Here is a 26032-nt window from a genome sequence, read left to right as displayed (position 1 = left end):
GTTGACTGGCCAAACACAAAGAGTGCTAATCAAAGACTCATTTTGATCCGGGAGAGAAGTGAGTGGTGAAGTGCCACAGGGTTCTGTCCTGGGCCCAGTGCTATCTTGGATAATGAAATAGAGGGCATGATAATCAAATTAGCAGGATTCAAAATGATCTGGACAGATAAGAGAGCTAGGCCAAAACTTAACAAAATGAATTTCAACAGAGATAAATGTAAGGTTCTGAAGTTAGGCAGAAAAAAAATGAAATTCACAGATATATGATGAGTGACACTTGGCTTGACAACAGTGCATGTGAAAGGGGTCTGGGAGTCTTAGTAGACCACAAACGGAACATGAGTCAGCAGTGTGATATGGCAGCCAAGAAAGCCAATACAATTCTGGGATGTATCAGTAAGACGCAGAGGTGGGATCCAACCAGTTCTCACCACTTCTCTAGAAGTGGTTACTAATTTTTTCTGAGTGCCGAGAAGGGGTTACTAAAGCAACCTCCCTGCCCAATAGGGACTGGAGGCGCCACTGATTGAATCCCACCACCATCGGAACCTGTTATTAAAATTTTTGGATCCCACCACTGAATAAGAATATAGTGTCAAGATCAAGAGAATGTAACAAGAACACAGATGAAAAAATGGGCAGATGTGAACAAGAAGCAGATAAAGATAAGTTCTACATTTGGATAAGAAAAATGAAGAGCACATATACTGGACTGGGGATATATTTCCAGGTAGCAGTGTGTATGATCAAGACTTCAGGGTACAGGTGGACCTTAAGTTAAATATGAGAACCCTTTGTATTGCAGTGGTAAAAAAAAGGTGATGTAGTTTTGGGGTGTATCAACAGAGGCATGACATCCAAATCACAAGATATCATAGTCCTGCTGAACATTTCATTGGTCAAGCCACACATGGAGTATTGTGTGTAGTTCTGGAAACCTCACTTCAGAAAGGAAAAAGACAGAATGGAGGAGGTTCCAAGGAGAATGAAGAGGATGATCAGGATAGACTTGTCAGGAAGGTTCTATCCTGTGGTGGCGAACCTTTGGCACTCCAGATGTTATGGACTACAATTCCCATCAGCCCCTGCCAGCATGGCCAATTGGGCTGATGGGAATTGTAGTCCATAACATCTGGAGTGCCAAAGGTTCGCCACCACTGTATGTTGATCCTGCATTGAGTAGGGAGTTGGACGAGATGACCTGTATGATCCCTTCCAACTGTATGATCCCTTCCTGTATGATTCTATGGCATATCTCCCATACACGCACAGCAAGACTGGTAAGTGGTTCTCCCTGTAGCCCAGCAGAGGAGCATCCCGGAGAGGATGACCTCAGCTCAGCAGTAGAGAATCTCAGATGTTGTTAACATCCCAGTAGAGGAAGACCAGGAATTAACAGGACCTAAGACTTTAAATTAAACCCAGTTGAGGAGAACAATTTGAGACTTACCTGGATCTTCACAGACGGTAAGATATTGCAGACAACAGAAGAAGTAGCACACATCTTTTCGGGCAAAGCAATGTGTTCCACTTATGGACGCAGGGTGCTGGGGGACATGTACCGTAACATTTTAAAATGTGGTGTATTTCATTAGAATGAGAGGTAAGTTGTAGAAGGACTGGGGGTGAAAGGGGGACGAGAGAGCAAGATGATTGGTTGACACTGGAGAGCGACTATGGAGAGTGTGCTGAACCGAGGGAGAGCCAGGGCATGTTTGTATTGCTGGGGAGAGTCAGCAGTCTGTGCTGGAGAGGGACAGGGAGTCAGTCTGAGCCATAATGAGTCAGAGTGTGTACAAAACTTGAGCGAGAGAAACTATTATGCACTGAACTAAGAGACAGTATTCTGTACTAAAGACTAAGAGGGAGAGTCTGTGTTGTGCTGACAGTGAGAGACTGGAAAAGGAGTCAAATTCTGAATTGATCTCATATATGTAAAAGAGGAGGAAGGGAACTGATGTAAAGTGAAAGTCAGCTCAGCAGAAGTTGTTGCCTCAGTATGTTTCACTTATTGTAAATTATTTCTTGAAACATTGAAGCTAAGGGACATACACGAATAAAATTTTATTTAGTTAAATATAACCCAGAATCCCACACTAGTAATTTTTTGAGGACCATGTAGCCCTCTGAATGCGTTAAACCTTGGACACACTATTTCAGGGGTTCCCAAGCTATAGACCCTATTCCCAAGCTATAGACCCTATGATTGATTATACTGAATCAGATAAAGTAGTTACGCTTTTAAATTGTCAGGATTTTCATTGTTGCCTTATAGTGGCAAAGTTTTTGTCAGAAGTTTGTAAACTGAATGTATGACAAACGTGAAGTTTTTTACTATTCACTTTTTAACTGGAACTGTATTTTTATACTATCGTGTATATGCCAATAAAGGCTTACTGAATTGAAATTGAACTATTTCAGGGGAAAATATCAAGAGGTTTAAAATTAGATTTTGATGGCAGTGAAAAAAAATATTAGAGAGAGAGAGAGAGAGAGAGAGAGAGGAATAAACATTATTTTGCACCTACCCCGTTTCCCCGAATATAAGACATCCCCTGAAAATAAGACGTAGTAGAGGTTTTGCTGAAGTGCAAAATATAAGGCATCCCCCGAAAGGAAGACGTTGCAAAGTTTTTGTTTGGAAGCATGCCCGATGAACAGAACACAGAAAAATAAGACTTTCCCTGAAAATAAAACATAGCGCATCTTTGGGAGCAAAAATTAATATAAGACACTGTCTTATTTTCGGGGAAACACAGTATTATATTTATTTGTGAAGAAATAAGAGAGGCCACTGCAGAGAGGCCTCCCTCTGAATGTAAGGAGGTCTTAGGATCAACCTTCTTGGAGGGGGGGGGGGATCACTTTGAATTTGAATGAAGTTCAGCTGCTGACTGATCTCTTGTGAGGGTGATCCGAGGGTGATCCCACTGCGTGCACCACCACTAGCAGCCTGAATTTCCGGCAGCTGCCGTCATCCTGTCAGGTTTGAAAGATTCCTTTTCCAGGATCTGTTGTTCCACTCTAGGGCATCATGAGGCTGTAGAGGCCTAGAGAGATCTAGGGCTGTAACACCATCTTGGGGCCAGAGGGGTTTTTCCTTCTTCTCCATGGCACAAAAAGGAGCAAGCATGCCTCTATAGAGCTGGGAAGGTGGTGCATGAGAATAGAAATTTCAGGCTCTATCAGTGCATTTGAGAGATCAGTTGTGACTCTAGGACTCCAGGCCCCACCTGGAGGCTGGTAACCACGACTGCTTCCATGTCCCTGGTTCAGGCTTCTCTGCACATGTAACTTAAGACTGTTTGTGACTGGACCCAAGGGGAGGGAGTCCGGTCCTCTGAGCCACGTGACAGAGAAGGAACCATTCCTGCTTTCTGCTCCACGTCTCCACGGTGTCTCCTCCTTATCTGAGCTGGCTTAATGGCGGCTCTTTTCCCTCCATCACACAGAGAAGATCGCAGAGAGGGCCTCAAGGGTGTCCTTCCGCTACTGCCGGGGAAGGTGAGAAACAAAGATGGAGGGAAACTCTTTTCGCTACACATGTTTTCTGTGCCAGTCCCTTCAAGTGATCCTGTCTCTGGATTTGTGTTGGGACTTGACTCAGGTTCCTGGGGTTGATCAAGGAAAGCCGTGGAATCCTTGGTCAGACATTTCTCTCCTCCACTTGGCCACTCTTTATGGGGGAAGGCCCTGCCTTGGTTATCCATCCACCCCCAACTGGCTGTGTTTACTCCTATTCTCCCCCAATCCATTCTTGGGTGCCGAGGCCCTGACTCTGCCGGGAGCCAAGACATTCCCCCCACCCCCACTTCAGTGTTAGGTCAGGACTCCCCCTCCTGCTGCAAACCTTGAGGAGAGGTCCAGAGAAGGGAAGGCCCAGAGGAGGCGGAGGAAGGCTCAAACCACCAGGCAGGAGATGCCAAACATGAACTTGTGAACTTCAACCCACTCTGCAAATCCCAGTCCCTCGAAATCCGTCATCCCTCACCCCCCAAAAAACTTTTTCTGTGGGGCAGCAGTCACTCCCTGTCACAGTCTGGCATCTTTGTGCAATTCTTGACATGTCTCCAGGACTGGAGATGGCATTTGTTCGCACCCTGCTTTTCTTCTCTTGTGTTTTGCTTTTGGAGCTGGGGGGGGGGGGGCAGGTGCACAGCTGGCTGGCATCACTTTCTCTAGGGCAGAGACAGTGGGAGGGACCATTGCCCATGAGTTGGAGAGGCAAAACAACCCCGCTCCCACTCTTTGTTCCTTATTTCTCCCTGCAAAATGGCCTTTGCCGGAAAGAGTGGGGGGAACTAGGAGAAAGAGGAGGGGGCTGGTGGAGATCAGCAACGTTCCTACTAGTATTAGAATTATTACATTTAATGGTGGAGCAGGAGCAGAACAGCTAACAATACGCATAAAATACAATTCATGTAAAATCATAACAATCCAAACGATCAACCTTATAGGACAGTTGAACTAGTTTGCGCCCCCCCCCCCCCGGTTTTTAAACAAGCAAAAAGGAGACAAGAAGGGCAGGAGGGAGGGGGCAGCTGGCTTTCCGGGAGGTGGAGATGCCCCTATTATCATAGCGGAGCATTGCCTGCCTGCTCCCCACTTCTTTGCCAGCCTCTCCCCCCACCCGGATCTATCCCTCCTGATCCCTGGGGCAAATCTTCCTGGGGATACCTTCACCCCAAGGAGGAGGGGGCTGGAACTGGAGACCCCCCTTCTGCCCCGGGGGAGTCTGTTCTTCCTGCATGGAAAGGGGCTTCCATGGAAGAGGGAGGGGAAACATCTCCAAACGCCACGGGTAACATAGGGCATGGGCGGGGGGGCTGATCTGTTCCCTCCCCCAAATGCACGTGGCCTCCCTCCAGACGTCCCTCTCCCTCCCCGTGTCAGCTGCCTCCCTCCCTCCCTCCCCAAAGCCCCTTTTGCAAAGGGAGGGGAAGCCCTGTTTTGTACTCATTAATGGGGACTCCCTGCCTCACTCCCTACTGGCAGCTCCCCCTGCCCTAGGGAAGGGAAGTCATGAGAGCTTCCGAAAACCCCAGAGAGGTTCCTGAGGGACGGGGAAGCTTTATTTCCTCCTCTTCTTCTGCCTTGTAGCACCACTGGACAAGCCGCCTCCCCTCAGTGAGCCAGGGGGGACTGGTTGCGCGTGGGGGGTGGCTAGCATGGGGAAATGGGGTGGGTGGAAGGGGGTCAGAGACCCCTGATCCAGGAGAGGGGCCTGCTCTCTCTGAGTGCCCCTCCCTCCCTCCTCTGCTGCAGAAGGCTAGGGGTGGGAGATGAGATGCGGCCCCTCCTTGCATTGGTGAGCCTGGGCGAGTGATTGGAGATTTGCATGGGGAGGGGAGGGTGGCGGGAAGGAAGGAGGGTCCGGACGAGTCCCTCTGGGCGGGGGAGGGCGGGGTGGGGGAAGAGTGGGTGCTGGATTGATTGGGGAGGGGTTGCTGAGGGACACCCCCCCTCATGGCTGCTCTTAGGGGCGAGAGGCTGGCTGCAGAGGAGGCATCGGTCTGGGCAAGCGGATTCTCTGGGGAGGGACAGGAATCCTCTGGGTCCAAAATCCCCCTTCTGAGGGCTTGAGGATGGGGTGAAATTCAGGGTCAGGGTCGGCTGGGCAGGCCCAAAGGCGAAGTGGGGGAGAGAGGTCAGAGACAGTCTCAGACTGGATTTGGCGTACAAGCATGAGACAGAGGCTCCAACAGGCTCCCTCTCAGAGATTGGGGTCTGCATTCTGCATTCTGTGCAGCCGTGGCGTAGTGGTTAAGAGCAGGTGCATGCTGATCTGGAGGAGCCGGGGTTGATTCCCCGCTCTGCCGCTTGAGCTGTGGAGGCTATCTGGGGAATTCACATTTGCCTATGCACTAACCCAAGCACGTTGGCTAGCTGGGTGACTCTCAAAGAAGTCACAGTTCTTCTGAGCTGGGAGTTTGTAAGCCCTTTTGAGTCTCCTTACAGGAGAGAAAAGGGGGGGGGGATAAATTGAACTCTTTTTCTATGGGTGGGGAGTTTTCCATTATCCAGAGAAGTCACATTCTGTGCTACAATCTGCCCTCATCACCATGGACCAGATAGTCCAGTTTTAGCCCTCAATTGTAGCTGTGAACATCATACATAATTTCAGGGGCGCAACGAGGCAAACTGGAGCCCTGGGCAAAACCTGAGTTGGATCACTCGCGCCCGGCATCTCATGGGTGGCCACCCCACCATCGGCTGCAAAAAATTTTTTTTTGCACCAGGAAACATTGGTGCCTGCAGGGTGCATTTTTTTACATATCGGGCACCAAAAAATTTCCAGTGTATCATCAGAGACTGTTCTCATAGTTATCTCTCAGCTATAGTTTGCCTAGGGGATGAGTTATGGACCCTCAAAAGTGTAGTCCCCATCTCCTTAGTTCCCATTGGAAAGAATGGGGAATGGGGGCACCCTTTTGAGGGTCCATAACTTTGGCCCCCCTGAACCAAACTGCGCCAAACCGGGGGGGTATCATCAGGGCATTCTCCAGATGATACCATGAAACTTTGGTGCCGATACGTCCAAAAATGTTCCCTCCTGCAGGAGCATTCCAGAAATTTTCCCAAGAATCTTTGTTCTGCAGTGAGTTTTCTGCATTCCTGTCAATGGGGGTTGCAGGCTGGGGGGGGGGGGGCACATTTCTGATGGCACAGTTTCAAAACTTTCAGGATCTCATCAGGAGACTGCTCTAATGATACCCCCCAGGTTTGGTGCAGTTTGGTTCAAGGGCCCCAAAGTTATGGACCCTCAAATCTGTAGCCCCCATCTCCTATTAGCTCCCATTGCAAACAATGGGGATCGAGAACACTTCCCCCTTTGGGAGTCCATAACTCTAGGACTCTCCGGATCCAAACCTCACTCAAACCTTGGTGGTGGTATCATCAGTTAGTTGTATTCACGAAGATATCTCTGAAATCTTATGTGCTGCTAGCCTAAAACTGCACCCTGCAGGCCGAAAAACGAAAACCACTAAAAAATACTCCAAAAGCGAACTTAACTCCTGCATTTTTTGATTACTTACCACAGCAGTTGTGGCACCTCTGGGCAGCTGCCACAGCCTTGCCTCTACAAGGCAATTCGGATATGTGACTTCATGGAACGATCCATTAGTGAAGATCCATTATTTGTACCTCTGTTGTTTCCTTGTGGTGATGCCACCAAGAAGAAGAAGAAGAAGAGTTTGGATTTATACCCCCCCTTTTTCTCCTATAAGAGACTCAAAGGGGCTTACAATCTTCTTGCCCTTCCTCCCTCACAACAAACACCCTGTGAGAGGTTATGGGTGGGGCTGAGAGAGTCTGCCAAAAGCTTTGTGGGACTAGCCCAAGGTCACCCAGCTGGCGTTATTGTGGAGTGCACAGGCTAATCTGAATTCCTCCAGGATAAGATCTCCACAACTCAAGTGGCAGAGCTGGGAATCAAACCCGGTTCCTCCAGATCAGAGTGCACCTGCTCTTAGCCACTGCTCTTAGCCACTACGCCACTGCTGCTACTCTTAGTTGCTACGCCACTCCAAGCAGCAGAACCATGATTTTTGGGGTCCTGTTTGTGGGTAATGACATAATATTTGGTTTGATGGCAAGTTTGGGGTATCTCAATGTAAAACCCATGAGGATCCATGCTTTGCAAACATGCTTTTGTGCCATGGCTGTGCCACAAAGCAGTGGATGCCTGATTTTTGCAGGGCACCCTTTGACTGTGAGCGTGACCTGTGATTTGGTGGTGAATTTAGTGTGAACTAGCAGATAAATTGTAAGGATCTGTGCTTTGGAATTGTGTTTTTGCACCATCGCAGCATCCTGAGGCAGTGGATTCAGGATTTTGGGGTGCTGCCTGTGGAATAAGATATGATCCACTATATGAGTGTGGGCTTTTTTATATGTGTGGTTTTCTTTCCTAAAAATCCAATGATTTCATGAGGATCCGTTTAAATTCATCTTCATCTCACTTTTATCCAGTCCTGGCATGTAGTACCACAAAACATAACACACTTTTGTTCTTATCCACAATGTGTCATCATTTCCTTTTGTTTTTCTTCTGACCCATTGATATCTTTGCCTCACTCCTACTCTGCACCCACCCCTTACCTTTCACAGAAGAAGTAGAGCTGTCTTCATTACCCACATATAACAAAAGGAAGAAGGCTAATCTAATAGAAGAAGAAGAAGATGGAAGAACCGGACCTAGAAGGACCTGGACTTGGAAAGAGAGCGAGGAAAGACCCCAATCCCATCCAAGCTGGGAGTGCTGTTGCATTCTGGGAGAGAGCTGTGCCAGAGGTCTGGGGAGACGCTAATGAATTCAGAAGTACTCTTTGTCAGTGACGGCTTCAGCAGGCAGTTCCACTACCATGATGCCGTAGGGCCCTCCGAGAGGTTTTGCAGCCAGCTCCATGGACTTTTGCAAGGTGGTCATTGGCTGATTTGAAACCAGGGAGGCACTCCAAGCAGCTTAGATCCTGGACCTGGTGATCCTGGAGCAGTTTCTGGACTGAAGTCCTGCCCCACGCTGAAATGCAGTGCTGGGTCAGAGGATGTGGGGCCGAGACCAGTTCCCAATGCCGGTGGCTCCTTGGCATTTGAGGGCTTCCTCCTGAGCTTCTCAGAGCAGAGGAGAAGAGGCACTTGGAGCAGAACAGGTGAGGGCTTGTCTTTCCAGGTGTGTCCAATTCAAGCAACCTTCTCCTAAGGCTTCCCTGCCTGATATTTGTCCAAGTTTTAATCATCTGAACAGGAGATTAGAGAAGGAGCCTCAGCAGCCCCTTCTGGGGAATTTCTTATTCCTCCAGATAGTTCACCCGTGTTGAAAGAAAGCCCTACCAGGTCTACTTAAAGAAAGATGCGCAATCTGGGAGCGGGGCAGGATCCATTCCTTGGTGTCTTTTGGTTAATAAGCATAAGCATAAGCATTTTATTTTCATTGTGCACGCACAACGAAATTTACAGCAGCATTCCTCGATGCACACAATTTCAGACTCATACATCATCCTCACTTTCCCCTTCCTCCACCCATCCCTACACAGCCCCAAATACATCAATATGAAGCAGCGGAGTTTAGCATCGCCACAGCTCTAGAGTAGAAGCTGTCTCTAAGCCTCTTTGTCCTAGTTCTGAGGGCCCTGTATCGTCTGCCAGATGGTAACAGTTTAAAAAGAGAGAGTGCTGGATGAGACGGGTCCCTCAGGATATATTGGGGCTTTTTTTAGTCTTCCGGAATTTTAGACTTCTTCCAAGGAGGGAAGAGGGCAGCCGATAATCCTTTGTGCAGTAGTGATCACCCTTTGAGCTTCTTCTATTCGCCACTGTGCAACTGGAGAACCATACACAGATGGTAGGTTAGGACACTCTCTATAGCACAGCGGTAAAAGGACACCAGAAGTTTTCCATCTAGTTGTTGCTTCCTTAAAAGTCTACTCAGAAAGTACAGTCTTTGCTGGGCTTTTCTTAACCACCGCTGCAGTCTGTAATGCTCCCAGGTCAAGTCCTCTTTAATCATAACGCTTCCAGAAATTTAAAACTAGCCACCGGGGCCCACTTGATCTCCATTTATAGTCAAGGGCTGAATTTCTGAGCTTATTCCTTCTATAGTCCACTATGAGCTCCTTTTGTCTTGTTAGTGTTAAGAACCAGGTTATTTTCCCCTGCACCATGAGAGCAGTCGGTCCACTTCATTCCTCGATAGGCAGACTCATCCTCCAGAGATGAGAGCCCCACCACCGCTGTGTCATCAGCAAATTTGATAATGGTGTTACTTATGATAGACAGGAGTACAGTCATATGTGTAAAGGGTGAACAGTAAAGGACTCAACACAGCCCTGTGGCGCTCCCATATTTAGAGTAAGAACTGAGGAAACCCGATTTCAGTCTAACCTCTCTGGGAACGCCCAGACAAGAAGTCCCTAATCCACAAACAGATTGAATGTAGAGTCCAAGATCCACGAAGTTTACCACCAGTCTTTGTATGAGATTGTATTAAAATGCAGAACTAAAGTCCGCAAGAAGAGCATTCGCACATAATTCTGATGTTCCAGATGCTGCCAAAGCAGTGTGGAGGCTAATGGCAATGGCGCCCTCCTCAGAGATCTATTAGTCCGATATGCGAACTGATGTTTATCAAATGTATCTGGAAGGCAAGAACTAATATGCCTATGGACCAGTTTTTCAAAACACTTCATGTCACAGTTCAGTCCAAATTCTCTGAGCCCCACCTACCTCACAAAGTGTCTGTGATGGAAAGAAAAAGGGGAGGAGTTTGTAAGCCGCTTCAATACTCTTTAAGGTCAAGAAAAGCGTGGTACAAATCAAAACACTTCTTCTACTCCTTCTCTTACCTGTTGCTATTACTGCTGTTTCAGAGGTTGGGTCTTTCCATGAAGATGGAGATTACGTTGGAAAGAGCTCCGTTGGAGGAAGAGCAGCTGGGTCAGGCCCAGGAATGTCCCCAAGATGCCCTCTCACATGGTAAGGACTCACTCTGACTCAATGGGATTCAGGCACCCAGTAAATTTGATAGGTAGAGAATTCTGGTCTGGAACAAAACGAAATGCTTCTTCACCCAAATTATGGTGCTCAATGTTTAATAGTTGGCATGCCCATAAAAGTGGATTAGGAAATTCATGGAGGGAACTCTTCACATTTATTACAATATTCACATCCCTCCTTTCTCCATTAGAGACACCCAAGGTAGCTCAAAACAAAAGGCAGACAAATCTCAGCCAAGTTCATAAGAACATAAGTTCCTCAGTCTGTTGTTCTTTGATTCCTCAGTCTTGTGAATAAACAAAGTCTGCATGGTCTGGTCAGCACAGCTCTAAGGACTGTGGGCAAATCTGTTTTGTGCTTATGCTTTTTGAGCCATTTGACTAGGCACTGTGGGAAATAGAGCCATGGAGGAGGGATTCTTGATGGGGAGCAAGCAGCACTTGAGGTGGGTGTGATGTCATGTTGATATTCCTGAGGTCAAAGACCGAGATGTGACATCAGTGGATCAGTAGATGCTATGGACACCCATTGAGTTCACCCTCCGTTTCTGTGTATACTTAATTGAAGTCTGCTTTTTGATCTGGTATGATGGTGACATTCCAGATGATTTCGTTTCTGCCTCCTTGTTTTTCTTCCACCAGCCTGGATTCAAGGGCCCAGCCAGTGTCAGTGACATACAAGGCTCATGGGTACCTTATTTTTTTCTTCTGCCTCTCCCACCACTCACTAGAAAGGCTGAGTCTCCTTGCTGAGTGTACATAGGGCAAGTTTTCACAGCCCTGAGAACCTGGGTGCAGGAAGCATGATTCACAGAAGCAAATAGAGTAGGAAGTGGAGGCTAATCCTCTTTCTTCCCTTTTCCCTCCCTCGCAGGCAGTGAAGAAGCAGTGCTGATCTGTTCTGTTCATAGAGGTGTGCAAACAGCTGCTGCACCTCCAGGCCAGGTATGGGAGATGAGCAAAGGACAGCCGGGGTCCCTGCTCCTTTCTCAAGGGGATTTTCTCCTGCAGTTGGTGCTGAGGGCCCCAGGCAAGAGGCTCTGAACGCCACTCCTTTTGCACCCTGAACCCTCCCAAAATGGCCCCTTCCAGCACACCCTCTCTTCCTGGCATGACCTCTGAAGACTGTATCTGCCTTTTCTTTCAGTCTCTGGTGTCTTTTGAGGAGGTGGCCCTGTATTTCACAGAGGCAGAGTGGGCACTGCTAGATCCATACCAAAGAGCTCTTTATGAAGACGTCATGCTGGAGAACTATGGTAGCGTGGCTTCTCTGGGTAAGGAACTTTCACAGGTGCCAGAGTCACACATTTCTGCCTTTGGGATTATGCATGAATCAAAATCTTGAACAGTAATATGTTGCGTTGAGGTCCGTCGCACTATTTGCTTCCTTGTGGAAATCTCAACTTGGCAGGATGGCTGCATAAATGAGATTCCACATGTGTAGGTAGAGCAACTCAAGCTATCTTGTTTGTCCATGTCAGCTTAGTCCAGTGTTGGGGCCGTCACCCAAACTACAGAGAGGTGTTCTGGACTGAGGCCAATGCAGGACTGAGAGGCCCTCAGGAAGGGGCCACATGCTAATTTCTCCGTTGCCAAACATTAGAACACGCTTGCCATCCAGATGGGATTACAGTGATCCCCTCTGACTTTGATTTGAAAAGTCAGCATGATATAATATGTGATATCAATGAACTCTGATCTGTAGAATAGGACTTGATTCCCCCCTCCTTCTTATGAGCGGTGGACTCTTATCTGGTGAACTGGATTTGTTTCCCTGCTCCTACACGTAGAGTTTCCTGGGTGACCCTGGACAAGTCACAATTTGCTCAGAATGCTCTCAACCCAACTTTCCTCCTTAAAGGTAGAGAAAAAGTGGGATACACAAACCAACTCTTCTTTTTTACACTGGTTGGGATTGTGGCCTTTGATCTTGACCAGGTTTCCATTCCTCCTGGGGGAAAAATCCCTTTCCTTGGATTTCTTTCCTTGCCTTTGTTAGAACTATCCCTTTCTCTCTGTGTGCCAAAGGAGACAGGAATGTAGTAGAGACTTTGGTGGCAACAGACAAAAACCTCACGTCCAAAGAGAGACTGCAGAGTTTCTCAAGAGGCTCTCAAGAAAGTGTTTCCTTCCCAGATGAGCGGGCTACAAGTGAGGATTCTTCATGGTTTTCTTCTTCACAAGTCTTCATTTAGCAGAATCAGAAAGCTATCTGGAAAAAAGGGAGGATGTCTGTGGAAGAAGGCGCTTAGATATTCTGCTTTTCGCTGCCACCAAAAATTTATTTTTCTCTATAGCCCACTCAATACTGATTTTCACCAGACACCACCCTTTGCTGGGGAACACAGACACACAGATAGAAAAATAAATAAACTGGAACGGTGTTTAAATGAACAAAACGCAAAACTTTTATTGCTGGCTTTACAAAGGCTTCTCAGGTAAACTGGAGAGGAAACAAGCGTGTTGGTTGCAGAGAAAATTTGCTTAAGCTTAGCGGTTTCAGAGTAAGATTGTTTCTTAAAGCTTAGCGGTTACAGATAAAGTTTGTTTGTACGCTTCATGGTTGCTGAGTAAGTTTGGTTTTAAGCGTAACGGTTTCAGGCACTTCACTTTAGGTTTTATTTCAGAAAAAGATGTTTCTTAAGATGTTTCTTTGGAGGTTTCACACTCCCTCATAAAATAAAAACTCAGTCCGCTGTTCCTCCTCACAAAAATCAAACACTCAGTCTTCGCCCTGTGGGATTCAGGCATACAGCCTCCCTCTCCCACAATCCTAAAACTTGGCTTCTCTGCCACAGGATTTGGGCCTCCCAAAACTGATGTTCACTGTGGAGGACAGACTTAACGACTGTTAGAGAGGTTTCCCTCAAAAATAAAACAAAACACCTGAGGGCGGACGCACGCCTCCAAACTCAGGGTATTTGATCACTGAATAGCCTCCTCGGCTATTATCCAGCCACACAGCAGTGAGAGAACTTGGCGGATTCACCTCACTCTGTCTCAAAAGTACCCGAGGGCACAAAAGCTCAGTCAGAGCCAAAAAAGTCCGAAGACTAAAAAACCAGAACCCTTCAGCACTCTCGCTGACAGTATATATAGTATCTGCTTGGTTTTCTTTGGCCAATCAGGGCTGGCCAGGGCTTAACTCTTTAAGGGGCAGTTCCACCCTGTACCATGAATGCAGGATAAATGCATTTGTCACAATGTCCTTCTGGGACTTGAAATCTGGGATGCTCTGAAGCTCCTTCTGGGTCTGAACTTAGCTGTGGCTCTGCAGGGGCTGCTGTATCCTTCAATATGGGATATTCCAAGGAAAGGTGGGAGCTTACTTAAGAAAAGCCAAGCTGGAAGAAGCCAACAGCCCTTTCCTATATAGTCAACTAAATGCCTTTAAGGCTCATCAGCATTTCCCACAACTGGCAGCTCTTCTTCAAACCACAGAGGCCTGTATTTGAAGTGCTTGTTTAATCAGTGAAATACTGGCTCCCGTATCCCACAAGCAAATGCTGGAAACCAGCTCTTATGGTTATCTTCACTATTACAATGAATCTCTCTGTATAGTTGCAGGACTGGAGATCATGGTAACAACTTATGGAGAGCCAGTGTGGTATAGTGGTTAACAGCAGTCCAGTCCAGTCTGGAGAGGGGTTCAAGTCCCTTCCCCTCCACATGAAGCCTGCTAGGTGACCTTGGGCTAGTCACAGTTGTCTCAGAACTCTCTCAGTTCCACCTACTTCACAAGGTGCCTGTTGTGGGGAGGGAAAGGAATGTGATTTATAAGCCACTTTCAGGCTCTTTAGGGTAGAGAAAAGTCTTCTCTTCTTTTTAATCATAAATAATAGAGACTCAAAAGAGCTGCACTACACGTCAAATGTAAATTTCCTCCTCTTAACGTGCAAGGGATCGACAGACCTGGAGTGCCTGAGTGGGGATAAGGTGGGACAGGAGCTCAGTTGTGGGGGAAAGAATATCTGATCAAGAAAATGTTCACCCATTAATGAGCAGTGGCTGATGGGTGGCTTGGATCCTTGCTCATGTGCTAACTGGACCTCTTTCTTTCTTCCAGCAGCACATATAGAGGAGATGGTTGGGGAAACCAGGGGTTCTCTGTGGAAAAAGACAAGGGTGATGTTTCTGAAGGAAAAGTTGAGGACAGAGATCGATCACCGATACAGGAGGGAAGCCATGCAGACAAGACAGGAGATAAGCCCGTTCCGTCCCAAGGAGGATGCTTCTGTGAAAATCCAGTCCAAGAAGTGAGATCGACCGAAACAAGAAGGAATGTGTGTCTTTGTGCTAACCAGAGAATCTGCTCCAGGGAAACCAAAAATGAAAATCTGGCCTTGGGAAAGACCTTCGGTAAGAATATCACTCTTATTTCTGTGAGGCAAATTCCTTTAGGAGAGAAATTGTATGACTGCCTGAAATGCAGAAAGTCCTCCTGTCAGAAATCAGCCATTTCATCCCATCAAACTCAATCAGGTGAGGGGGTGTATAAATCATGAGGTTGCAAACCAAGCTTTTCTTATTCGGCAGGCCTGAATGGCCTTTTAACGTGTATAATAATGTAGCGAAGCATTTTTGTGTGGGTGGAACTGTCAAACCAGTGTCTGACACTATTCGGTTGGGAGGGGGAGTGCCTAGAGATGCTTCTGCAGGTGCTCTACTATCTCAGGGCCTGGCCTTGAGTGTCTGCTACTGGGACAGGCCTCATATCTGGGTCTAGCTGTGCTTCTATGTTTCTGTTTGAGGGGTGGGGAGCTTGGGACATATTACCATTTGCTTTGCGTCTTTTTCTCAGAGTCGTCTTTCTCACTGTCCCATGAAGCCTGTCAATAAAATCTGCTGAATCCACTTTTGAATATGCAAAATCAACGAGATGACTGTGCAATTGGACCTGCTCAAAAGCTCATGTAAAACCCACCCTGTTTTCCATTATAGCCTCCTCAAGATGGTGGCACCACGTTCATTGTAAACGTCTGCGATATCTGGTCAAAATGAGTGGGTGTAACAAACTGAGTCAGACAACTAGAATCTTAATGTAGGAGATCTTTATTGAATAACTAGCTTCATTCAGGTCCTTGAGAGGAATAAACTTCAAAGTACAGAAAGACTTCAAGAGAACTCGGGCCCGGCCCACTCAGACAGATTCACACGCCAGGCCGGGCCAGTCTGGGAAATGCGCCAAGTAAAGATAAAACTAGAACAACAGTCCAACAGTAAAATACCAACAGGTGTTACTCTTAACCGTCACATTCCAAACCTCTCTTCACAGTGGGTAGATGCCACCCACGTCAGGGCCCCCAAGTTAATTAAAACCTTCCATCAGGCATATCTTAATCGGCCCCGGGGATGGCCTTAGTGGAAGCCGAAATGTCAAACCAGTGGCCGACGTTATTTGGTTGGGAGGGGGAGTGCCTAGAGCTGCTTTTGCAGGTGTTCTACTATCTCATAGCCTTTCCATGAGTGTTTGCTGCTGGGACGAGCCTCATATCTAGGTCTAGCAGTGCTTCTATGTTTCTGTTTGAAGAGTGGGGAGCTTGGGACATATTATCGTTTGCTTTGCGCCTTTTTCTCAGAGTCGTCTTTCTCACTGTACCCTGAAGTTTGCCAATAAACTCCTTTAGTCAATCAGAGTGTTTATTGGGTTCTGATCCAGGGAGTCTGACAGGAACTTCTAGGGAACATCCGATTTCCTTGTGTGGTTTCTAACAGGATTTCTCTTTTTATTCCAGCAGAGGATGAGCAGTGGAATGAGGGTGATGCAACAGCGCTAAATAAAGTTCAGAATGAAGATTTGGAAGGAACCTTCAGGAATCGAGGTGGACCTAATAAGCAGAAAGGAAGTCACATACAAAGAACAGATAAAGGACAGAAAGCTTACGGCTGCACAGACTGTGGCAACAGCTTCTCACGAAAATCAGATCTTTCTCAAAACCATTGTAGGACTTATTCAGGAGAGAATCCATTAATCCGCATAGAGAGTAGAAAGGCCTCTTCTGGTATAAGAAAGGGTAATATACACCTTCCAAAGCACAGTATAATAAGGGCATATAAATGTTTTTGGTGTGGTAAATTCTTCAGCTGCAGATCAAAGTTCCTGGTGCACCAAAGAACTCATACAAAGGAGAGACCTTTTGAATGCTCAGAGTGTGGAAAGAGATTCCTTCAGAGCTGCACTCTTCAGCAGCATCAAAGAACTCACACAGGAGAGAGACCTTTTGAATGCTCAGAGTCTGCAAAGAGGTTCAGTCAGAGTAGCCATCTTCAGCAGCATCAAAAAACTCACACAGGGGAGAGACCTTTTGAATGCTCAGAGTCTGCAAAGAGGTTCAGTTGCAATAGCACTCTTCAAAGGCATCAAAGAACTCACACAGGGGAGAGACATTTTGAATGCTCAGAGTGTGGAAAGAGATACATTAGGCGTGGCCATCTTCAACAGCATCAAAGAACTCACACAGGCGAGAGACCTTTTGAATGCTCAGAGTGTGGAAAGAGATTCAGTCACAGTAGCCATCTTAAAAGGCATCAAATCACTCACACAGGAGAGAGACCTTTTGAATACTCAGAGTGTGGAAAGAGATTCAGTTATAATAAGGATCTTCAATGTCGTCAAAGAACACACACAAAGGAGAGACCTTTTGAGTGCTCAGAGTGTGGAAAGAAATTCAAGCAAAGTAACACTCTTCAAAACCATCAAAGAACTCACACAAAGGAGAAACCTTTTGAGTGCTCAGAGTGTGGAAAGAGATTCAGTCAACATCGCTATCTTCAACAGCACCAAATAACTCACACAAAAGAGAGACCTTTTGAATGCTCAGAGTGTGGAAAGAGATTCAGTCACAGTAACCATCTTCAAAGGCATCAAAGAACTCACACAGGGGAGAGACCTTTTGAACGCTCAGAGTGTGGAAAGAGATTCAAGCTAAGTTGCCATCTTCAAATACATAAAAGAATTCATACAAAGGAGAGGCCTTTTGAATGCTCAGAGTGTGGAAAGAGATTTAGTCGAGTGGCAGTCTTCAACAGCATCAAAGAACTCACACAGGGGAGAGACCTTTTGAATGCTCCGAGTGTGGAAAGAGATTCACTCACAATAGCGCTCTTCATAGGCATCAAACAACTCACACAGGGGGGAGACCTTTTGAATGCTCAGAGTGTGGAAAGAGATTCAGTCAGCATCGCTATCTTCAACAGCATCAAAGAACTCATACAGGGGAGAGACCTTTTGAATGCTCAGAGTGTGGAAAGAGATTCAGTCACAATAACCATCTTAAAAGGCATCAAATCACTCACACAGGGGAGACACCTTTTGAACGCTCATAGTGTGGAAAGAGATTCAGTCAGCATCGCTATCTTCAAAATCATTGAAGAACTCACAAAGGAAAGGCCTTTTGAATGCTCAGAGTGTGGAAAGAGATTCAGTTAGAGTAGAACTCTGCAAAAGGATCAAAGAACTCACACAAAAGAGAAACCTTTTTGAATGCTCAGTGTGTGGAAAGAGATTTTGTTGGAGTAGCACTTTTCAGTAGCATCAAAGAACTCACACAATAGAGAAACCTTTTGAATGCTCAGAGTGTGGAAGGAGATTCAGTCACAATAGCACTCTTCAATTGCATCAAAGAACTCACACTAAGAAGAGACCTTTTGAATGCTCAAGATGGAAAGAGATTCACTCAGATTGGCTGTCTTCAAGACCATCAAAGAACTCCCAGAAAGGAAAGGCCTTTTGAAAGCTCAGTGAGGAAAGAGATTCTGTCATAGGAGCACTCTTCAAAAGCATCAAAGAACTCACACAGACACTTTTTGAATGCTCAGAGTATGAAAAGAGATTCAGTCAGTGTGGCCATCTTCAAGAGCATCAAAGAACTCACACTGGGGAGAGACCTTTTTAGAGCTCATTGTAAGGCTCCTGTCCACTCTCAGATAAGGCATCCCAGTTTGATCCCCTTCTTTTCGTAATATTTTGGGGAGCACCCCCTGATAGCAGAACTTGATTTTTTATGCTCTGTGGAAAAAATTCACTCTGCTTGCCTAGTTGTCTTGTTCTTTTTGTGTTCTTTTCTGTTACATTCCTCTGATTCTTAAATAAGTTCGTATTTCTATGTGCACATCGCTGCATTGAAGCTGTTTGTTCTTTTTCTGTAATCTTTTGCTTCGTTTTTTAACTGTAGCAAGTAGCTTTCTCACTCATCTATCAATGTTTTAAATTTCATTTGGCTACATAAATAGCCCTTCCACAGTTCAAGAGATTAATTGATAACACCCCCTCTTCTTTCTACTTTTTCCCAGCCATTCTGGGGATTATCAGTTATTTAATCATCTTCCTACAGTTGTATCATAGCCCCAGCTTTGCTCAAAGACAAGAATAAAACTTGTAAGAGTAGAATTCTTGTTTTTTGTATGGCAAGCATAGGAAAGATAATAAAGATAATGTATTGTCTGAATGGTCGGATCAATACAAAGAACAGATTATATGTTCCCAGCAGAAATACGCCAGGATCCTCCACTCGAGTCAGCCACTGGCCTGCTGTGGGTTTGTGTGTGTCGGGGAAACCTGTCCCTAAAACCTCCCCATCCTCCAGCCACCTTCCTCTTTCCCTCTCCTTGACCCACAAGTTCCCTGCCCCCCAGGGCCCAACCAGACCTTCCTTCAACCCACCCTGCAAATCTCATAAGAACATAAGAAAGAGCCTGCTGTCTATTTATGTATCTGCTTCTGATTATGCCAATAAAGGCTTATGTATAAGAAAGAGCCTGCTGGATCAGACCAGAGTCCATCTAGTCCAGCACTCTGCTACTCGCAGTGGCCCACCAGATGCCTTTGGGAGCTCACCTGCAGGATGTGAAAGCAGTGGCCTCCTGCTGCTCCCGAGCATCTGGTCTGCTAAGGCATTTGCAATCTCAGATCAAGAACCTGGGGCCATAGAGCAAGCTTGGTAGCCATAGAGCAACTTCTCCATAAATCTGTCCAAGCCCCTTTGAAACCTATCCAGGTTTGTGGCCATCACCACCTCCTGTGGCAGCATATTCCAAACACCAATCACGTGTTGAGTGAAGAAATGTTTCCTTTTATTAGTCTTAATTCTTCCCCCCAGCATTTTCAATGTACTCCCCCTGGTTCTTGTATTGTGAGAGAGAAAATTTTCTCTCTGTCAACATTTTCTACCCCATGCATAATTTTATAGACGTCAATCATATCCCTCCTCAGACATCTCCTCTCCAATTTAAGATGCCCAAATCCCATTACTGGTCTGTGACTGATAGCACTGACCCCTGGAGCATGTATGTGAAGTTTGGATTTTTTGCCCCTATGTGCATCACTTTACATTTTGCTACATTGAACTGCATTTGCCATTTCTTAGCCCACTCATCTAATTTATCAAGGTCTGCTTGGAGCTCGTCACAATCCTTTGCGGTTCTCACATCCCTACATAATTTTGTATCATCCACAAACTTGGCCACCATTCTACCCACACCCCTACTTCCAGGTCATTTATGAATAGGTTAAAGAGCACTGGTCCCAAAACGGATCCTTGGGGGACACCATTCCCTACAGCTCTTCATTGTGAGAACTTCCCATTTACACCCACCCTTTGCTTCCTGTTTCTCAACCAGTTTTTAATTCATAGGAAGACTTCCCCTCTTATTCCTTGACTGCTGAGTTTTCTCAATAGTCTCTGGTGAGGAACTTTGTCAAAAGCCTTTTGGAAATCCAAGGAGACAATGTCCACTGGTTCCCTTATCCATACGCCTGTTTACACCCTCACTCTAGTAAGTCTGTAAGGCAAGACTTGCCTCTGCAAAAGCCATGCTGACTCTTCCTCAGAAGGTCTTTTCTTTCTTTCTTTCTTTCTTTCTTTCTTTCTTTCTTTCTTTCTTTCTTTCTTTCTTTCTTTCTTTCTTTCTACATACTTTAGATTTATTAGCCACCCTCCCCCGAAGGGCTCAGGGCTGTGTATAGCACAATGTACAATATAACAGTTTATAATATAATTAAAGCCAGTATAATTTACTAATAAAACTAGAATAAGACTCAGAAATCTAAAAACTCAGATGGCGACAAAAACCCTCCCTTCCCTCTTGCTTTTCTATGTTTTATAATTTCATCTCTTTAATTATAGATTCTACTAATTTACCAGGAACACACTAATTTACACTCCTTCGAAATGCAGGGAAGGGCCTGGATCCTCCCCTCCCACAGCCTTTTCTGTGGGGCGGTCCTCGCTCCCTGTCACAGTCTGGCCTCTTTCTGCCAATTCTTGACATGTCCCCAGGACTGGAGATGGCATCTGTTCCCACCCTGCTTTTCATCTCTTGCTTCCTGGGCTGTTGTGCTTTGCAGGCCTGCTTTAGAGGGAGGGGGCCCCAGGTGCACAACTGGCTGGCATCACTTTCTCTGGTGCAGAGACAGCGGGTGGGGTGGGGGGACCATTGCCTCTGAGTTGGGGAGGAAAAGCGACCCCCTCCCGTTTTTTTCTCTCTACCTCTTCCTGCAAAATGGCCTTTGGGCAGAGAGGGGGCGACTGGCTGGTGGAGATCACCAATGTTATTATTAGTATTATAATTATTACATTTAATAGTGGAGAAGGATCAGAGGAGCTTAAAACACAGATAAAATACACTTTATGTAAAATCATGACATCCAAACGATCAACCTCATATAGGACAGCATTGAACTAGTTTGCCCCCCCCCCCCTCCACCAGGTTTTTAAAAAAGCAAAAAGGAGACAAGAGGGGCAGGAGGGAGGGGGCAGCTGGCTTTTGGGGAGAGGGAGATGCCCCCATTATCATAGCGGGGCATTGCCTGCCTGCTCCCCACTTCCTTGCCAGCCTCTCCCCCCACCCGGATCTATCCCTCCTGATCCCTGGGGCAAATCCAGGGATCTTCCTGGGGATACCTTCACCCGCAAGGAGGAGGGGGCTGGAACTGGAAACCCCCCTTCTGCCCCGGGGGAGTCTGTTCTCCCTGAATGGAAAGGGGCTTCCATGGAAGAGGGAGGGGAAACATCTCCAAACGCCACGGGTAACGCAAGGCTGGGGCGGGGGCTGATCTGCCCCTCCCCAAATGCACGTGGCCTCCTCCAGAAGTCCCTCCCCTCCCCGTCAGCTGCTCCTCCTCCCCCTCCCCAAAGCCCCTTTTGCAAAGGGAGGGGAAGCCCGTTTTGTACCCACAATGGGACCCTGCCTCACCCCTACCGGCAGCCCCCGCCCTAGGGAAGGGAAGTCATAGAGTCCGAAAACCCAGAGAGGTCTCGAGGGACGGGGAAGCTATTTCCTTCCTCTTCTGCCTTTGCAGCACCACCGGCAGCCGCCTCCCCTAGTGAGTCAGGGGGACTGGTTGCGCGCGGAGGGGGGCGGGGTATTAGCATGGGGAAATGGGGGTGGGTGGAAGGGGGGGTCAGAGATCCCGATCCAGGAGAGGGCCTGCTCCCTCTGGCGCCCCTCCCCCCTCCCTCCTCTCTGCAGAAGGCTGGGGGGTGGGGGATGAGATGCGGCCCCCTCCTTGCATTGCGGAGCCTGGCGAGTGATTGAGATTTGCATGGGGGAGGGGGAGGAAGCAGCGGAGGGTCCGGACGAGTCCTCTGGGCGGGGAGGGCGGGGTGGGGGAAGAGGGTGCTGGATTGGGGAGGGGGGGCTGCTTAGGGACAGCCTCCCCTCATGGCTGCTCTTAGGGGCGAGAGGCTGGCTGCAGAGGAGGCATCGGTCTGGGCAAGGGGGTTCTCTCGGGGAGGGACAGGAATCCTCTGGGTCCAAAATCCTCCTTCCGAGGGCTTGAGGATGGGGTGAAATTCAGGGTCAGGGTCTGCTGGGCAGGCCCAAAAGGAAGCGGGGGGGGGGGAGGTCAGAGGTCAGAGACAGTCTCAGACTGGATTTGTACAAGCAAAGATAGCGGGCACAGTCTTTTTACCTGCAGTACTAGCATTCTGTGCAGCCGTGGCGTAGTGGTTAAGAGCAGGTGCATGCTGATCTGGAGGAGCCGGGTTTGATTCCCCGCTCTGCCGCTTGAGCTGTGGAGGCTTATCTGGGGAATTCACATTTGCCTGTGCACTCCAACACGTGCTAGCTGGGTGACCTTGGGCTAGTCACAGTTCTTCTGAGCTGGGAGTTTGTAAGCCCTTTTGAGTCTCCTTACAGGAGAGAAAGGGGGGGGGGATAAATTGAACTCTTCTTCTATGGGTGGGGAGTTGTCCATTATCCAGAGAAACATAGTTGTCACATTCTGTGCTGCAATCTCCCCTCATCACCATGGACCAGATAGTCCAGTTTTAGCCCTTAATTGTAGCTGTGAACATCATGCATAATTTCAGGGGCATAACGAGGCAAACTGGAGCCCTGGGCAAAACCTGAGTTGGATCCCACCCCCTGCACCATGGGTGGCCACCCCACCACGACCAAAAAAATTTTTTTGCACCAGGTCATTGGTTCCTGCAGGGGGTGCATTTTTAGACTTATCGGCACCAAAATTTCAGTATAGGTCATCAGGGGAGAGACTGTCCTTATGCTATCTCCTCAAGTTCAGTGTAGCTTGGGGATTAGTTATGGGACCCTCAAAGTGTCCAGTCCCCATCATGAACCTTAGTTCCCATTGGAAAAGAATGGGGGGAATGGGGGCACCCCTTTGAGTGGGTCCATAGCACTTTGGCCCCCCCTGAACCAAACTGGCCCAAACCGGGGGGGGGGGGGGTATCATCAGGGCATTCTCCAGATGATACCATGAAACTTTGGTGCCGAGCATGCCCAAAAAATGTACCTCTGCAGGAGCATCCCAGAAATTTTTCTCCAAGAATCTTTGTTCTGCAGTGAGTTTTCTGCCATTCCTGTCAATGGGGGGTTGCAGGCTGGGGTGGGGCACATTTCTGAAAGGCACAGTCTCAAAAAACTTTCAGGATCAAAAAACTTTCAGGATCAAAACTTTCCACGAGAATGCTCCTATCGATATTCCCCCCCCCCAGGTTTGGTGCAAGAAGTTTGGTTCAGGAATGCCCCAAAAGTTATGGGACCCTCGAAAACTGTAGCCCCCATCTCCTATTAGCTCCCATTGGAAACAATGGGGGATCGGGGTACTCCCTTTGGGAGTCCATAACTTTGGACTCCCTAAACCAAACCTCAGCAAACCAGGGTGATATCATCAGGATAGTTTCCCTAAAAATTTCTGAAATTCTGGAGTTGGTAGCCTAAAAACTGCGCCCCCTGCAGGCCAAAAAACAGAAAAAACACTGCAAATACAAAAAAATCCCACAAATAAACCTGCATTTTTTACGCCCGCCACAAGTTGGCGCCCTGGGCAACTGCCCACTTTGCCCAATGGGAGGAACGCCTCTGATGGAAGCACCACCAACACCCACCAATCATCACACAAGGTGACTGCTCTGTGACAGGCAGAGAAGGGCAGAGCATACTGGTGAACCCACACCCCCTGGTATCAGCCTGCTGCTCACTATGTACGTAAAGGACAAGTGGCATACAGGCATGCATTACTGTGAGGGTCATGCTACACCTGCCCATCCCTCCCCAGCTCCCTTGGCAGGCAGATATGACAGAAGGTCAGATTGTCCTTCCTGCACTGGGGTTTGAGTGAGAGGAGCAGTTCTTTTTGGCAGGCAAGAGAATGGAAGACCCCCAGGCAACAGGAGAAATGCAAGGGCTCAGTCACAGGAGGACTGTGTTCATGTCCCACTAATGATTTTGTCTGTTGCTCCCTCTCATCTACCATCTCCCAGATGTAGGGTTGCCAGCATCCAGGTCAGGCCTGGAAATCCCCTTGGTTTGTTACCCCCACCCCAACTTGGCAACACACCCAGGGTATTTTCAGCCCTTACCTGGCTATTGGCAACCCTGCATCTGGGAGATGGAAGCTGAGGGGGAGCATCAGACAAAATCATTCCATTCATCCCAGCAACCCTTGTGCCTCGATCCAAGCACAAACCACACCCCTGATACAATCCCACTCAGTGCCAGCACAAAATTTACACATGACCTGCACTAATAGGAGACCTCTATGCCTGTGGGTGGACATATCTCCTGATCTCCTGACCCACTTAGCAGCCATCCAATGCCCCTGACCCAAATTAACATCTTTAAAGAGACATCTTTAAAAATATCCCAAAGAACCAAAAAGCTTGGTATGTAATGCCGTGAAATATTACAAGCCACACCTTTTACTTATCCACCATGTGTCATCATTCTCTTTTGTTTTCCTTCTGACCCGTTCAAATCTGTTTCCTACCCACCCACCCCCACACTCACAGAAAGAAGCCTGTCTTCATACCCACGCAAGGAAAGGAATCTTTTCACAGTCAGAGGCCACCCAATAGGAGAAGAAGATGGAAGAGTATGACCTAGAAGGAGCTGGACTTGGAAAGAGAGCGAGGAAAGACCCCAATCCCATCCAAGCTGGGAGTGTTGTTGCATTCTGGGAGAGAGCTGTGCCAGAGGTCTGGGAGACCTTGAATTCAGAGGAAGCTACTCTTTGCCGACGCCCGGGCAGTTCCGCTCAGCCACCATGATGCGAGTGGGCCCCGGAGAGGCTTTGGTGGCCAGCGCTCCATGGACTTTTGCAGTCACTGGCTGAAGCCAGGTAGGCACTCCAAGCAGCAGATCCTGACCTGGTGATCCTGGAGCAGTTCCTGACCGGCCCTGCCTCTAATTTTAAAATGCAGCGCTGGGTGAGAAGGGGATGTGGGCCGTGGAGAACCAGGTTCCCAAGCTGTGGCCTTGGCTTCCAGGAGGCTTCCTCCCTGAGTCGAAGGCAGAGGAGAGGAGTAAGCAGGCAAAACAGGTGAGGAAAGCCTCCTCTTTCCAGATGTGTGTCCAATTCAAGCAACCTTCTTTCCTAAGGCTTCTCGGCCTGATATTTGTCCAAGTTTTAATCATCTGAACAGTAGATTAGAGAAGGGGCCTCAGCAGCCCCTTCTGGGGAATTTCTTATTCCTCCAGATAGTTCACCCGTGTTGAAAGAAAGCCCTATCAGGTCTACTTAAAGAAAGATGCGCAATCTGGGAGCGGGGCAGGATCCATTCCTTGGTGTCTTTTGGTTAATCACAGTTCAGTCCAAATTCTCTGAGCCCCCACCCCACTTTCACAAAGTGTCTGTGATGGAAAAGAAAAGGAGGAGTTTGTAAGTCAGCTTCAATACTCTTTTAAGGTCAAGAAAAGCGTGGTACAAATCAAAACACTTCTTTCAATTCTTCTCTTACCTGTTGCTATTATTGCTGTTTCAGAGGTTGGGTCTTTCCATGAAAGATGGAGATTACTGCTTGGAAAGAGTCTCCGCTGGAGGGAAGAGCAGCTATGGGTCAGGCCCAGGAATGTCCCCAAGATGCCCTCTCACATGGTAAGGACTCACTCTGACTCAATGTGGGATTCAGGCACCCAGTGCAAATTTGATAGGTAGAGAAATTCTGGTCTGAAACAAAGCGAAATGCTTCTTCACCCAAATTATGGTGCTCAATGTTTAATAGTTGGCATGCCCATAAAAGTGGATTAGGAAATTCATGGAGGGAACTCTTCACATTTATTACAATATTCACATC

General features: G+C 47.4%; 2 protein-coding genes across 9 annotated transcripts in view; one reads left to right on the top strand and one right to left on the bottom strand.

The window, feature by feature from the left end:
- The window catches only part of LOC125439661 (keratin-associated protein 5-5-like), a 266942-nt gene that overhangs the window by 133898 nt on the left and 107012 nt on the right, over nt 1-26032 (bottom strand). The gene's annotated exons all lie outside the window — the stretch shown is intronic.
- LOC125439594 (zinc finger protein 436-like) overlaps nt 1-26032 on the top strand; it is a 48983-nt gene that overhangs the window by 1225 nt on the left and 21726 nt on the right. Inside the window, exons 1-9 of one of the 8 annotated variants that reach the window (XM_048508761.1) lie at nt 8578-8654; nt 10371-10476; nt 11371-11441; nt 11644-11770; nt 16232-16882; nt 16967-17021; nt 17358-17754; nt 22341-22347; nt 23054-23059. In XM_048508761.1, the coding sequence (XP_048364718.1) occupies nt 10386-10476; nt 11371-11441; nt 11644-11770; nt 16232-16882; nt 16967-17021; nt 17358-17754; nt 22341-22347; nt 23054-23059 (1405 nt within the window). In that variant the 5' untranslated portion in view covers nt 8578-8654; nt 10371-10385. Of the gene's footprint in view, nt 1-8577; nt 8655-10370; nt 10477-11370; nt 11442-11643; nt 11771-15543; nt 15837-16172; nt 16883-16966; nt 18883-22340; nt 22358-23053; nt 23060-26032 lie in introns of those variants that run through there. The other 7 variants (XM_048508717.1, XM_048508710.1, XM_048508754.1 and 4 more) reach the window with 7 other exon arrangements.

This window comes from Sphaerodactylus townsendi, linkage group LG01, assembly GCF_021028975.2.
Source record: "Sphaerodactylus townsendi isolate TG3544 linkage group LG01, MPM_Stown_v2.3, whole genome shotgun sequence".
Taxonomy (NCBI): Eukaryota; Metazoa; Chordata; class Lepidosauria; order Squamata; family Sphaerodactylidae; genus Sphaerodactylus; species Sphaerodactylus townsendi.
The sequence above is the reverse complement of the archived record's forward strand: the minus strand, read 5'-3'. Positions and strand labels throughout refer to the sequence as shown.